The following is a 15,241-nucleotide window of genomic DNA, read 5'->3' on the forward strand; positions in this document are numbered from 1 at the left end:
TCAAATTCTAACAGATGATTCACTGAAGGCATTGGCATACCATAGATCCCTCAGCCTCAGCCTTCCCCGTCAACAATCTGAGATTAATGTTGCCCTACCTGAGTGGGTTGCTGAAGCAATACTGGATTTATCTATTTAGACACTTGTAAGCAACCTTCCTTATTGTCAGCTGGCACTCAAAGGGAAGGCCAAATTTTAAAAAAGGAACAATCCAGAAAAAAGTATTATGTATAACACATTCTAAAAACAATGTAATGATCAGATCAAACATCAACAGCTAAGTAAAACAATCAACACTCAAACACTTTTTTAAATGTATTGCATCAGCCAGCTGGAGGTGGAAAGAGAACACCATTCACATATGGGTCAGGCCCATCCCACTAGAACAGACAGTGCATAGTGTGTGGAGAGCACCACAGAGAAGACCCATTACAGCAGGAGGTGTCCACTTATGTTTGCCGTCCCCTAAACTCTCCGGGGTCAACACCAGCACCTTGAAGTAAGCCAGGATGTAGACAGGCAACTAGAGAGGCGCTCATATGCTCCTGACTTGTTCCCACAGGACAAGTGGCTAACTGCATCATGTAACCTCTCTTCAAAAGTCAGCCCTGTGCAAAGTGAAAGCAGGAACGCATGGATAAAGGAGGCTGAAGATGGCTCATCAGCCAAAGCTGGCAAAAGCTTCTCCTTAACCTGCAAGACAGGAGCAATGCAGGTGCTCTTATCCATCAGGAGGAATGTGATCTAATGCCGGACAGGCAAGGCAGTGCCACCCTAGATCCAGGATAGTTGACCACCATCTCCTCTGTCTCATTGGGAACTAAGCCTCAACTGGTTAGTCCTGTTCTGAGCCACTGTGCCTGGATTTGATGAGGGCAAGCCAATAAGAGTAGGTGGATCAACATATGGAGAACATCCCACTCCACACTCCTGATCTCTCCCAGCAGCTGCACCAGGAATGCATAGGCCACAGCTCAATGGTGAAGCACTCACACTGCATGTAGACAGTCCCAAATTCATTCCCTAACATCTCCAGGCAAAAACAGGAAAGACTCCTGCCTGAAAACCTGGAAAGCTTCTGTCTATCAGTACAGATGATCTGAAACTAGAGGGACCAAGGGACTCACTTATTAGAAGGCCATGTCCTATGACCCTAATCTTGTGGCATCCCACAGACCATCTTGCATGAGGTGCTGCAGGAACTGCTTGGTGATACCAACCCATAGAGACAGGCCAGTAACCACTGCAAAGCCACGTCCTCACCCCTCAGCCATCTCAGGCAGTCTAAAAGACCTGCATGTTCTGTGATATCAAATGCCACTGAAAGGTCCACATCAACAAGCAGGACTCCATTTTCCCTCCCGTCAAGGGTCTCCTCTTAACTCCTTCACCTCTCCGGCTGCACATGGTGATTGTCAACCACAGCAATTAAGTGATTTGAGTCTCTGAAGAACTTCAAACACTTGAAATATGCTAGCTACACACTGTGATTAAGGTTAAATACAAATCAGTGCAGAATTAAAGTTAACCAGAATATAGATTTTCAAAGCAGCATGCATGAATACAGCATGCAACAGAATAGGAATCTGTCTATGTTGTAATTCTAGCCCTGAGATGCATGAAACAAGTGTTTCTTGTTTTGTGGGACTAACAGCTTCTACAAGGTTCTGCATTTTCCAGTCAAAGGGGAAATTACGTCAGAGAATGGAAGAGAATCTGCGCATGTTGAAATAACAGACCATGTTTAGAATGCCCATTCTCAAACCTTTAAGCACAATGTAATGCCACCAAAACTGACCAGCATATGTTAGTAGCCCAAGTGTTGCCAGAAGAAAAGGATATTCTGATTTGGCTTTCTCTTTTCCCAAAGAGGGCTCCTGTGAGATTAGAAAAGTACTACAGAGAAAGAAAGCAACAGCATCTATATCTTTGCACTGAATATGTCGCATAACATGATTTTGAAAAAAAACTATTTGCAACCTAATAAAACTGAGCTCTGCTTAAAAGTTTATTCAACAAGCACTCGACACACCCCCTTGATCACCAGTTCAACAGCCCAAGTGCAACAGCTCCAGTTATGAGTTCATCTTCCTCTTTAAAGGATCTGAAAAGTGCTTATTATGCTTCAGTAAACCCAATTTAGTCAGTTATGCACCAAGGCATGTAACAAAGCTCCAGTGTGGTTAAAAATAAAAATTAGACACTGCAAAAAGCAGCTTTGGGAAAAAGAAGCATAGAGTAGAAAAGCAGTGGATAAAGGGCGGCCTGAACATGTGCAGAGGCCAAAACTGTTGAACCCAGCCTCATCCTTTTTTCCCACCCCAACCCACCACATGGACCTCTCTCTAACATAGGTTATGAACCACCAGGATAGGCTGTTTTGCTTTTGGGGCTCGCACTTTCAGACAGAACTGGCTAATGATCAAGCCAGGACATTACAAGGCGGGAGCAAACTTAACTGTTTGGTGAAAGAATGTAGCCCTTCTCCATTTCGGGGCTGATCCCCATCCAACGCTTTGAGTCTATTAGCATGTGCACAGCTGTAGGTACCATGCAGCTGTAGGTCTAACTTCACTGGGCGTTCTATCAGCATTCTTATAGGAAAAGCAGCTGCACAAACTGCATCATTCAGACACACACTGCTGCCCTCTTACCTTTTTCTTCACAGCCAGAGGCTGATCTGTAGCCAAAATGACCAGCAGTTTCTGTAAGGCGCCCCCCTCAATTGCGGCAACCTGAACTCGGGGGTTGCTGAGAAGAGAAAAAATAAAAACTTAGAGTTCAATGTCCTTTAAATGTTACCACCAAGGCTTTTTTTTTTTTTTTTTGTCATAGAATGCACCGGAACAATGTTCTGGCACCTTTTTTCAACAGATTTTCCAAGTTTTAAAAGTAACTTTTGAAAATTTGATGTTTGGTCCATGTGGATTCGAATCTCCCTGTCGAGCGTAGCAGGTTGGCGGCAAAATCATTAAAATGGTGCATGTGGGCTGCTTGTGTGTCGAATCCGATGCATGCGTACTTCTTCCGCGCTGGTTGTGATGGTGCTGCTTGGCTTGTGATTGGTCATGTGGTCACGTGCTTACTATGGGCGGCAACCATTATGTTTCATTACACAACTGATGTGTGTGGATGTGTGTACAGTGATTGACTACGTGTGAAAGGTAAATAATTTCATGAGTTCCAGCACCTTTTTTCTTACAAAAAAACCACTGGTTACTGCAGTCTGGCTTCTATAAGAGACAACTGTGGGGGCAAGTTATTTTTAATATATTTACTATATTGCAAGGTTTTAAATAAACCTGAAGCCAGTCAGTGGTATTGTATCATTTTAAATAGCATCTGCATTTATTTTGCCTCAGGTGTCGCCACCTGCTGGTGAAACCTGAGAACAGGAGAAACTTCATTTCTTACGAGGTCTACATGGGCTCTGCCCACATTGCAAGAGAAACAATAATTCTAAAATTGGAAGAAATTTGACAATTGTGCTCCCTTTAATGCAAAGAGTCCACCCCTTCTCTATAGGATTTCAACTGTCCTAGGATCACTAAAGAAAATAATCAGTTTTCCCCCCTCTTGGCTAGAGTGGTAAAAGATGCTTCTGGATTTCTGTCTTACGCAGGCAGGAGGAGCTGTTAATTTTTTATTTTTTTATTTTTTTTGGAAAGGCCCCAATCCACAGGGAAGAAGGAAAGGACACCTCAGGTGTCCCCTAAGACCCCTGTTTTTGGCATTAAAAATTACACTAGTACATGAAAATACAGGCAAGCTTGCTTTGAATCTCTACATCCTGAGCAGTTTTGCTTATGGTGTAACTTTGAACCACACCTCTGCATTAGTACTGTGTCCCCTGTCCCACCACCGGGGCATCTTCACTATATTGTTTTAAATGGAACATAGTTATTGATTTATTTTAAAAGATACCTTCCTTTGTATCAAAATTGCTTTTACTAGAAGTCCAGCATGTAACTTCCCTATCTAGCAAAGGTGCTAGGCCAGATTAGTATTATGAATCACTTCTGCCTCCAGCAAGCTGCTCAGTAGACTAGAAACCACACCGTACCTGCACCCTGTTGGAGAGAAACATGTGTGCACAAGCACAACCTGTCCCTCTGTCCCACAAACTGCGAGGGCTGCTACTGCGGACCAAGCCAGCCTCTGCGTTGTGGCCACTTACCCCGGGTGACCTCTTTCGGCCCAAGTGCCAAATGTACTTGAGCATCCTTTCCAATGGTGGGCAGGGGTGAAGGCAAGGTCGGGGGATGATGAAATACCAAGGTGGTTCAGTTTAATGCCCTGAACCACCTGGTACCAGTGGTTAAGCTTTAGGAGAGGTTGCCCAGCCTTTCACAGTGGGAGAAGGAAACCTCTGTAAAAGCTGGGAAGCAACCAAATGAACACAGCTGAGGAAAAGGAAGTGTGGCCATATGGGGAACAGCAGAGGGCCAGACTGGGCCCCTAGGCAAGCCGGATTCCACTTGTGACCTTGAGGCTCCACACCACTGTCCTAGATTTCTGCCCTTGCCTCCAGCTTCGCTGGCTTTGCTAGTCTGCAGCCCAAACTCCTTCTCCCTCTGTTGAATTTCTGCCTTCTGATGAAATCAGGACTGAACTGTGCAGCTGCTCTGTTAATTCATTGTCTATTACAGGTAGCTGAGTAAACAAATTCACAACTTCCTTTATGCTGGTAAGGTATTCTGGTTAATAATCACAACACTGTCACCAGTATAGGTCCATAACACACTGAGCATGACCAAGAATGGCCCTGACAAGTGCCTATCCCAAGGGAATTACAATCTGAATACAGAAAAGCTACAGAAGAAAGGGGCAGAGGTGGCATAAAGAAGAGGAGAGCAAGTGATTATGCCAATGACATTTATTTATTTATTTGTTTATTTGTTTATTAAAACATTTCTATGCCGCCCCATTAGCTGAAGCCTTGGGGCGGCTCACATGTGGCTTGGCTTAGATGTGACAGGTATTGACAGTTCCAAAGGCTTCCTGGGAATGGTGGGACTGGGGATGATGTCAGAACAATGAGAGAAAGGTAAAGCATTCTGGATGGACCTGAGTGGATGGAGACAACGGAAGACTAGAGAGGAGTCAAGGCAAGAGATGGCCATGGCATGGCACAATTTATGGCAAGAGGCCAACAGGAGCTGTATTTTTGGTATGGTTGCAAAGGGAGAAGCAACATGATTTGGTGAGATGTCTGAATGCGCAGGGCAAATGGGAATGCAGAGTCAAAGAGGCAGCCAAAGCTTTGTCTGCTGACTGGGAGGTCCTCAATGGCGAAGGAGACCAAACATGCCAAAGCTCTGCTTGATGATGCCTTTATGTAAATGCTAAAGGATGGCACACTGGAGTTCATTTAATATTTATTAATTGCATTTGTGATATGATATGAAGCAGAGATCAAGGCAGCTTTGGACTTGCTGAGAAGACAAACAGATATTCCTAGTTCTTTGCACAACGAAAAATGGCAGTGGGAAGAAAACAACTCATTGAACCTGTATTGAGCAGTGCCCATTGTGACATAAGCTGATCATTACAGGACTGCAAGCAATAGACAAATGCTGAAAAACTATTGCATAATCAGCAGTTAAATAGAAAAGGAAATAATGACTAGCAATGGAAATGAGCTATAGTACATAAAGGATTCATGAGGCATTTTAGCTCTTAAGTGTCACAGGGTCTTTTATTAATAAAACACCCCTCCTTCACTACAGGTACTGTTTTGGCAAGGGAATCTCTCCCAGTGTTTTTCCCCCTGAGTTTCATTTACACAGATTAATGGGATAATCTGTTCACTTTATGTCACATCTGTTCTTTAATTTTTTTCTAATTCAAGCTCATTTTCTACTTCTCGGAGGCTGTTTCTAATAACATGATGATTTGTTTAAACCCTTGTTAGCCACAACTGCATATAAACTTATCCTAGGATCAGTCTTTCAGTCCCAAATAGATGTTCCAAAGGTAAGGCATAACAAAGCATCCCTCAAGAATTACAAAAGTGGAATTATAAAACCAATTCTCTTTGGTTCAGTGGATGCTGCTCCTCTGATTCATTACCTCACATTTATTTATATCCCACTAGTCTTCCACAGAACTAAAAGGGGGCACACATGGGGTATCCAGGAAATCTTCCCACCTCAGACTCAGGCCTGCTTTGTTTCATCAAAGCTGATGCAGCATATGCCTGCAGGCCATACAAAGCTACCCTTTCTCCAAGATCCAGAGCCAAAGCAGTGGCTTTGTTTGGAATGCAGAATTCTTTTTCTACATGCAGAAATTCCAACAGAACGTTGCAACAATTCCAGTCCCTCCTTTCCCACATTTTCTGCCCTGCTAGCCCTTGCCAAAAGTCAGCACCATCTGACTACTAAGCATGTTCCGATCTCATTGGACTGAGTTTTGGGGGCTTCTCTCCTTAACATTTTCCCCCACTCAAATATTCTTGCATCTTTACAAACCTTAGGGCTCCCCCCCCCCTTGTATGTGGCTGGTGCCTTTGGGCTATCTAACTGACAGCACTCAAAGTCTAAACATCAGAAATAGAATTAGAAGTATTGGGACAAATGGTAGACCATATTATTCACTAATGTCATGATCAGAATAGATACCAGTGCTTTTCTTCTCTTCCCTGCTCCTGATGTCCTACAATCAGCTCAAGACAGGAGCAACACAAGCCACTCCACTGGCTCAAAACAGACAAAGCTTGTACTCAATTGAGCACACCGGTAGCCTTTTGAAACAAAAGCAACACAATTTTCAGAAGATGCATTAGCATTTCTTAAACAGCAAGAGACCCACTTTTTGTCTAGATAATCGTAATGTTTCTGGCCTGGACCATAACTATATTTTTCCTCCAAAGGAAAGAACCTATCCTATGTCTCCATGCGGTAGGATTAGCCCCCTCACCCCGCAAAATCAATTTAAAGAAGCAGCATCACATCCAAAAGAAAACCTAAAACCTAACCTAAGCTGGTATAAGAATATATTGCACGAGAGGTGCAGAGTTTCTTCTTCCTGAGTATAAATGGCAGTAGTTGCCCTAAAATGAAAGTTTCCCCTTATCAGGAAACATACAAAAATTATTTTTACCTACAAATGTATTCAAGCCATATAAAGACATTCCAAGGATATTTGCATAATTTTGGTATGATTTTCAACAAAACATGTTTCAATTCTCTTCTAGCCTTCACATGATATTCTGGCAGCTCTGCTCCAGCAATGACAACATGCTATTCTACTGACAGATCGCAGATGGAGAAGTCTATGTGTGCGGGGAGTGTTGTTCCTCGTGAATAGCCGTGTTGCCATTTGCTTTCTTTTTTGAACTGATTGATCTGATCTGCTTTTTCTAAACTGGTCCAACAAGGAGGGAGAATACGTAATTCTTGAATATTTGCTTAAAGTGGAGAGGGAACAACAGGAAATTCCTCAATGAATAGTTCAGAGGTTGGGCGAAAGGAGAATGCATAGCCACCAAAGAATGTAATTAAGAAAAATGGACTCTCCCAATTCCCACGCAAAATTGCCAGGCAGGGGTGGCGTTATTTTTTTCCTCAATTGCTAATAGTATCACAAGGAATATCCAATAACTGCCTGGGACTCATGCACAACTGCCTACCCATATGGCATCCACAAGAGTAACAGATGTACTATCTGGTAGAAATGTGGCATTTTTCCAGGTAAGGAAGTATGCGTCCATTTCAAGTTCAGGTTTTGTTCTGCTTCAGTGATGCCATTGGAAGCACAAGAGGACTTACAGATCACCTCACTCTAACCTCACTATGGGTCTCCACAATGTCCTTAAGCCATTCAAACCCAGTCCGCTTCACTTCCCCACTTTACCTGATGACAGCAAAGAAAACTGACATTAGGCTACTACGAGGACAGGCTCCAGCAGTATCCAGGGCTGCCAGAAATCCTGGGAAATGTGGTAGAGACATTTGGAACATTAAGAACTACATTTCCTATGGTACCTGATGGTCATGGACTTTGACACTGCAGCATCTAGGCTCTAACACAAGCACTAGCACCAGGTAAGCTTGGGGTAAAGCTCACTACAGACAAATATCTGTGCCCTTATAGATCTGAAGCAAGTTTTTATGGCATTTGGGCCTGAATAGGAGTGGGCCAGTTATACAGACCCAAATTCCACTTAAGCTAAGCCTACCATCAAGCAGAGCAAAGCAAGGCAGCCGATTCAGAATCTCATGAAAGAGCAGCAAACTGTTAAGTTTTAAGATTACTGTGATTGCATTTTTACAGGGAAATCCAGTCAGATTTTCTGCCTCAGGTGTTGATGGGCCTCCAGTACTAAGAGGAGGTGCCATTTGCTGTTGTACTTCAGGCAGCAAAATCTTTTGTTCCAGCCTTCCTTGCCCACAAGTTCTCCACTAATTAGCAAAAAGCAAGTCCTTTCCAAACAGCATGTTGGAAGGCATGAAAGAATGCAATGCCCTTCTCTACTACAGATTCAAAAGTTGATACAGCAGAAATACAGATCCTGAAATTCAAAGGATATCCCTCCAACAGAGATGAATGTGAAGTACTGACCAGGATATAAATATAGGGCTGGATCCCAATGGGAAAAGGTAGTCATGATTGGCTTCAGTCCTATTAATTCATGGCAAGGGGTCTATTCTTACCCTCCACTAATAAGGGTATTATGTAACCATGAGGTTCCATCTGCATGCAGTGACTGAGGTGGATCTATGAGCCGCCCCAAACTGTACGTGTTCCTTCCAGAACTGGTAGAACACTGCTATCTGGAACAGATGACTCAAACATCAACAGTACTTGCTGTGATGGAGTCGCAATTAAGTGGTCTTCAATGATTCCATTACTGCTTCTGGACACTGGGGACAGGGGGACTCTAAATGGTTGACCACTGACGGAGCAAACCTTTCGTTATATTATGTTTACAGATTAGATTGCAGGACACAAACACTGAGTACTGTAAATGACACTTCTTATGCCAAATCCAGACCACTAATGGATGCCAGTTGGCCCTGCTCATCCTAATAAACCCCCTGGATGAGATAAACATTTCACATATAAGGCTGGTTCACATAATCACTGAAGGACATTGTGGTTACTGTTACTAGAGGGTGGTTTCACCTTCCAACAAGCCATGCTGCCTGGGTTCAGATGACATGGCAAGACATGGCAAAACATGGCAACCCCCACGAGGAGCTGAATAGTCAACATGGCTACCAGTACACAGTAACACTGCCATTATAATGGCTACAATTATTCAAGCTACAGTGGACTCCAGTCACAGTCTCACAAGCATCATTCCTGGCCAGCATCTACTTTTATGCATCCCCTTCCACCCCCTGCAGCAGATCTACTGCTGCAATTCACAGCAACAAAGGGCTTCAAAGCCCTTCTTCCACATGTCAATATCTCGGGATAGTTCCATCTTTTTCCCAGAATCCTCAAACCCTTTTATTCTTAAGAACTCAAAGTATTTCATCAACAAAATTGGTTAATCTTCTTTCCCCAGAAGAACAGCCTGGGGAAATCTTGATGCAATCAATCAATCAATCAATCAATACCAATAGTTTCTCAATTCAGTACTTCTTCAATATTTCCCATTAAATAATATAACCTGCATTATAATTGATTATTAATCAGCTACCTTTTCACAGCCTCTACAGTTATTTGCCCTCAAAGACCAAAAGTTTGTAAATCTGACTTCGAAATAAAATATTGTCCATGTTTTATTGATTGATTGATTGATTTATATCCTGCCTTTTTCCTGCAAAGGGCTCAAGGCAGCTTACATCATCCTTCCTCCATCTTATCCCCACAATAACAACCCTGTGAGGTGGGTTGGGCTGAGAGTCTGTGACTGGCCCAAAGTCACCCAGTTGACTCCATGGCCGAGCAGGGACTCGAACCCAGATCACCTGAGTCCCAGTCCCACGCTCTTAACCACTACACCACACTGGCTCAGCCTGGGAATCTTTTTATGAGCAGGATCACTGTGGCTGCACTCGATCAAATGTACAGGATGGCCGGGTGACCCACGCAGCTCAGTGGGGATCCTCTCCCTTCCCCGTCCCTCTGGCAAGGTGCAACACAACTTCTTTGCAAAGTTGCTCCTTTTGTTTTCTGCCAAGCATGCCTTTCTTCTGTTATATAGTCCTGCCTTCAGCAACTGTTGCCATGGTTATTACACTTCAGTGCCTTTATGAAGGCTAGGCTGTGAAGGCAGGGCTGTTCCTAGCAGCTGTTATTTATGTGGCAGCAGTTATGAATAATGGCGGAAGCCAGCAGCCCCTTTGACTTTTTGTCTGATCTGATCACCTTCTGGTCTGTGCCAGATTAAAGTGTACTGTGGAAACTTGGTAAATATGCATGGAAGAGAAAATGATTCCGAAAGGGAATGCAAGCATTTGTCTAAAGTGAATATATATTAGAAGTAATCCTTTATGGGAAAACCTACTTTTCAGACAGACACAGAAGGTCATAATGGGGCAGAGCAGATGAATAGCATTACTCGGGGCAGTAAGTGGTTTTATACTGCAGCTGGAGGATGATTTCCATCTCCCCTAAACGTAGGTGCTGAGGGAATGCCTCAAGCCAGGGCTGAGAAGAGAACTAGGAAGCCAGAGCCTGTTCTAGTTCCAAAGGAATATAGCCCGGGCCAGTCCTAACAAGGGATTTTCTCTGGTGCTTCCACCGGAGAAACAGAGGCCTGATGTGGTTCTTTTAAAAAGAGGGGGAAAGACAAAATACCATTGCCTTCGACTGGCTGCTTGACTGATAACTCAACCTAGGGGCAAGCAGGGGCTTCTGGTGGCTCCCATGGCAGTCAAGATCTCTAACACTGTAAAGCCATAATGAGAACAGCATCGCCCTGGGGCAGGATTCCTGTCTGGCTCACCTCCCAGGAGCCAGGCTCTTCCCTCAGGCTGAAAGAATCCTCCACATCATGCCACATCGATGCTCTCAGACCAACACAGGGGCCTGGCACCCAGCGGAGGCAGGTCCGGTGGGCAAGCTGAATCACTTCTCCAGCAAACCAGCATGCCAACAAAGAGCTGCATGGCTGTGCAGGGCAGCCAGGGCAGAGGAGGGGCAGACAGCAAAAGTCCCAGCCATTGTTCTAACAAAGTCAATTACATTTAATTTCAGGATTCGATTTTTTGATTGGGTAAGTTCCCTGATGGAGAGGGGACTGAGGGAATGCTGTGGCCAAAATATATCTTGACTTCATCAAAGCTTTTGACAAAGTGCCCCACAAAAGGCAGGAAGTATTTCAATGTCATTGTCTTAGCTAGACCATGTTAAGGATCTGACAGGGCTACTCAGAAAGGAGGATGCCACAGAAAGTCACACAAATACTGACCAAGAATGATAAGTGGGAGTTCAATGCACCCAATAGCAAAAGTGGCTGAGGGCAAAGATGGAAGGTCAGCATTACAGACATTCACATGCAATCAAGTCAAATATTCCATTACAGTGTGGAGGACCAATTAATGGACTTCGTGGACACACGCCATAATCCATGTCACACTGCAATAACAGATAGTCATGTGACCCTGTAAGATCTTTGAGGCATGAGGAATCCTAAAGCCAAAGTTCAAGTCAAGACCTGGCTTTGAGAACGACCAACTTAAAAGGTCCCTGTGACATGCAGCTTGACTTGACAGCCTTGCAAATTTTATCCAAGCAATGTAACAATTGTGTGCTTCTGTCTGGGAGTATGACTGACAATGACAGGCAAATGCAGGTCCCACAAGTGAAAACCTAAGGTGATTTTGTCAGCTACATTTCTTTGGCCTGTTCACTATCTTTGTATATGGCAAAATACTAACCTTTGCTTAAACAATGGCTACTTTTATTACACAAGGGTTACTAAACTTTGCCTTTCTTCTCCCATGCCTTTTGGGAATTCTAAGCAGAGGCAAGCACATGCTTTATCATTATTTATTTTTAATACTCCCAGAGATTGCGTATATTTTTGTGCAGCACTTTCCTTCTGAAAGACCTGGAAACCTTTGAGCAAGACGTGTCCTTAAATCTAATTACCATCTAATCACCAAAGCACCTGCTCATGCATCTTGGTTCCTTGCTGTAAAATCTAGCACTCTGAACACATATGCCTAAGCATTTGGATGGGGTCAGTTCTTTGCTACCACAGCCGCACTTCAGCAACTGGACAGCCATTTCCCAGTTCCAAGGATGATAAACAGCCTCCTGCAGTTGCCTAGCAACAGCAGGACATCTTTAATCACTTCTAGGTTGACCAATTCCGACAAAGGGAGCATCAAGCAGTTGACTGCAGAGCATGCTGCCAAAATCTATGCCCCCCTCATCTAATCAAGTAGTCTGATCCTGCCTATTCCTTAAGGTTAATCTTCCCTTTCTGCCAAATTCACAGAAGCCACACACACATATCCTTAGATGCTTACCTAGACAGTGCAGCTCCCAATACAAATGATATGTATTCCTTCATCTGTGGTTCAGTGTTGTTTAGTCCATTAATCAAAAGTTGTAGCCCACCAAGGGAAAGTAAATCGTTTGCATTGTCCACCTGGAAAAAGATTTTATTCCACAGCCATGTGAAAATTTCTGCACAAAAAAGAATTTAAAGAATCCACAAAAAGCAGACCAAAAGAAGGTATATCAAGATTAAAACATGTTCCAGATACCCAGAAGAACAACTTAAAGAGGTTAAAAGAAGTCTCCCCCCAACAAGCCATACAATGCTTTTGACCTATTTTGGATTTGAAATTTTGGATGTGAAGACACAGTATGTACACAGTATGTACCATATTTTTCTGTGTATAAGACAATACTTTTTCTTAAAAATATTTACCTAAAAATGGAGGGACATCTTATACACAGGGGGGCCAAGAGGAGAACCGCGGTTGCAAAACTGCCAATACCTTATCTCTGCAAACTAGCCTCACAAGTGAAACTTCTGATTGTAGAGACAAGCTAACAGGTTTTCTCCAATCATCATGAGCCTTGTGTAACTGACTTTAGCTGATGCTGTGGAGAGCATGTAGCCCAGGGGTCCTCAAACTTTTTCAACAGGGGGCCAGTTGAAAGGCAGAGGCCAAGAGTGCATGCGCACGCTGGGTGGGGGGAGATAGATGCAATTGCGGGTGTGCGCGCAGGGAGGTGGCAAGGCAGCAGTTTGCTTGCTCGGAGATCGGTAAGAAAAGTGGGGGGCATTCTATACATGGGGGCATCTTATAGATGGAAACATATGGTATTGACTATTGCATGGTGGACCCAGATGTTATCCCCTTCATATACAAAAGGCCTCATACAAACAAGTAACCTCCCCGATGGGACATATTTGGGAGAGAGGCAGTTTTTCTAGCAACCCCTTCCTCCTCCTGCAGTTCCATCACAAAACCTTCCTCTTCTGGAAAGTACACCAGCCATATAGAGTTGCCTTCCTGGATGGGACAGAGTGTGGAAGAAGATAGGAGAAATTGGCGAAAATCACTCCCCTCCCATTCCTGCAGAGAGATAATCCTCTGAGCACTCAGAGGAACTCTGCATCCATCCCCATGGCTAAAATCAAATAGAGAAGGAAGCACTGAAAGTTCATACAGTGTGATTAGCTTATTAAAACCTCCTTCAGGCAATATGCATACTAGAAGGAACAACACGATCAAACAAAAATAAAGCTCTCCTTTATTTAGAAGCTCATTTTTATGGACCCTGGGAGTTATACATTATACCTGTACAAAGTTTTAATTTACCTGACAGGGTTGGAGAGTTAGAAATACTTAGGGGACTCACAATATGCACTTATATTATTGACTGGAAACTAATCAACTAGAACAAATGAGGTGGAAAGAGAACTTGGGATATTGATCGTAAGAGGGCTGAGCCAACAATGTGACACATTAACAAAGAGGGTGAATTCTGGCCTTGACAAATTAGGAGAGGAACTTTCTAATAAGAAAAATGATGCTAACAGTACTTTTGCTCAAAGCATAGGCAAGGCCATGGATGTAATGCTGCGTCCGGACTGCAGACACAGCACTTGTGTTCTGGAAGAGTGACTTCCAGCTGTAACAAAGACAAAAGAATGAGGCCAAAACAGGGAGCTAGTACAGAAAACTGATCACCAGAGGAGACCAGTCAGCTTAGCATATGAAAGAAAAGCAAGAAGGAGGCATAGTGTGGGAGCACACAAACATATCAGAGGAGGGAATAGAGAAGAGGATGAAAGCTAACTGAGCTAAATATGATTGGGGTACAAGAGTCAATGATTACAAACGAGGCTTAAACCTGGCTTAGAAATAAAAAAAAAAAAAATTGACAGAGGACATATGGAGCACTCCTGAGAATTATTTTCACTTTCCTTGAAATTCACGAGGTGTTTTGCCCTAGGAAGAACTTCCAAAATTCACCTTTAAGACCTGCTGATTTCAGTATAACCACCTTTTGACTAATTGTTTGTGGGTTTGCAAACCTAAAGGAAAACACCAGCTGGACAAACAAAGAACCCATCACTTAAATTAAAAAGTGGCAGGTGTCAGCTCTCAAAGTTGTATTGTGGAACCCAAAAGCCTCTCCTCCAGGTACAGGAAAGTTAATGTGAGCCTTGGTTATTCAGCAGCAATGGAAGAAGTACATGCTTAGGAGGTGATTCTTACCACATTATTTTGTATGGCCCAAGGATTACCCTGAATTTTGAGAAATGCTAGCACAAAATAAAGATCCTTGTTGGGTTTGAGGAGAATTTGGCAAACTTACACCACATTCGTTAGGAGAGTTTTTGGACATATGTTAGAACTACTGAAATATGGCAGCTTCCAAATGTTTCCAACCCACTTTCCCAATTGCATACACAACAGCCAATTTTCCCTTACAAGTTTAATGTTCACAGTTAGAATGTCCACAGGTAAGAATATCATGTGAGAAGAAGCTGATTGTCAGAGAGATTCTATAGCTTATGGCATGGCAAGAGACCTGTGATTCCACTTTCCCAGAATACAGACCCTTCCTACCTGATGAACATAGTATTCTAGATCATAAAGTGCTGTTATTTTCTCTTCTAGTGTGGAAGCAGAGCTGTTGAATTTGTTGATTAATTTAAACATAATTTCAAAATCTGTTTCTAGCTGCAAATTGATCTCTCTGAACTCTTCCTTGAGCTTTTCAATGGGACGGAACCTTTTCTTGACATCTTCCTGATGAGCCTTGGAAACAAGGAAAACAAATAAAAATAACACGCACCAAAGATAAACAT

The 15,241-nt window shown here is 43.2% G+C and overlaps 1 protein-coding gene across 4 annotated transcripts in view; it reads right to left on the bottom strand.

Annotated features, from left to right (window-relative positions):
- Positions 1-15,241, bottom strand: part of SIL1 (SIL1 nucleotide exchange factor) — a 44,049-nt gene that overhangs the window by 9,778 nt on the left and 19,030 nt on the right. For all 4 annotated transcript variants that reach the window (XM_044444299.1, XM_044444298.1, XM_044444300.1 and 1 more), the window contains exons 6-8: positions 15,000-15,191; positions 12,435-12,556; positions 2,655-2,751 (exon numbers count right to left, since the gene is read on the bottom strand). In XM_044444299.1, the coding sequence (XP_044300234.1) occupies positions 2,655-2,751; positions 12,435-12,556; positions 15,000-15,191 (411 nt within the window). The remainder of the gene's footprint in view (positions 1-2,654; positions 2,752-12,434; positions 12,557-14,999; positions 15,192-15,241) is intronic.

Source organism: Varanus komodoensis, unplaced genomic scaffold (assembly GCF_004798865.1).
Source record: "Varanus komodoensis strain SLA01 unplaced genomic scaffold, ASM479886v1 scaffold44_3, whole genome shotgun sequence".
Lineage (NCBI taxonomy): Eukaryota > Metazoa > Chordata > Lepidosauria > Squamata > Varanidae > Varanus > Varanus komodoensis.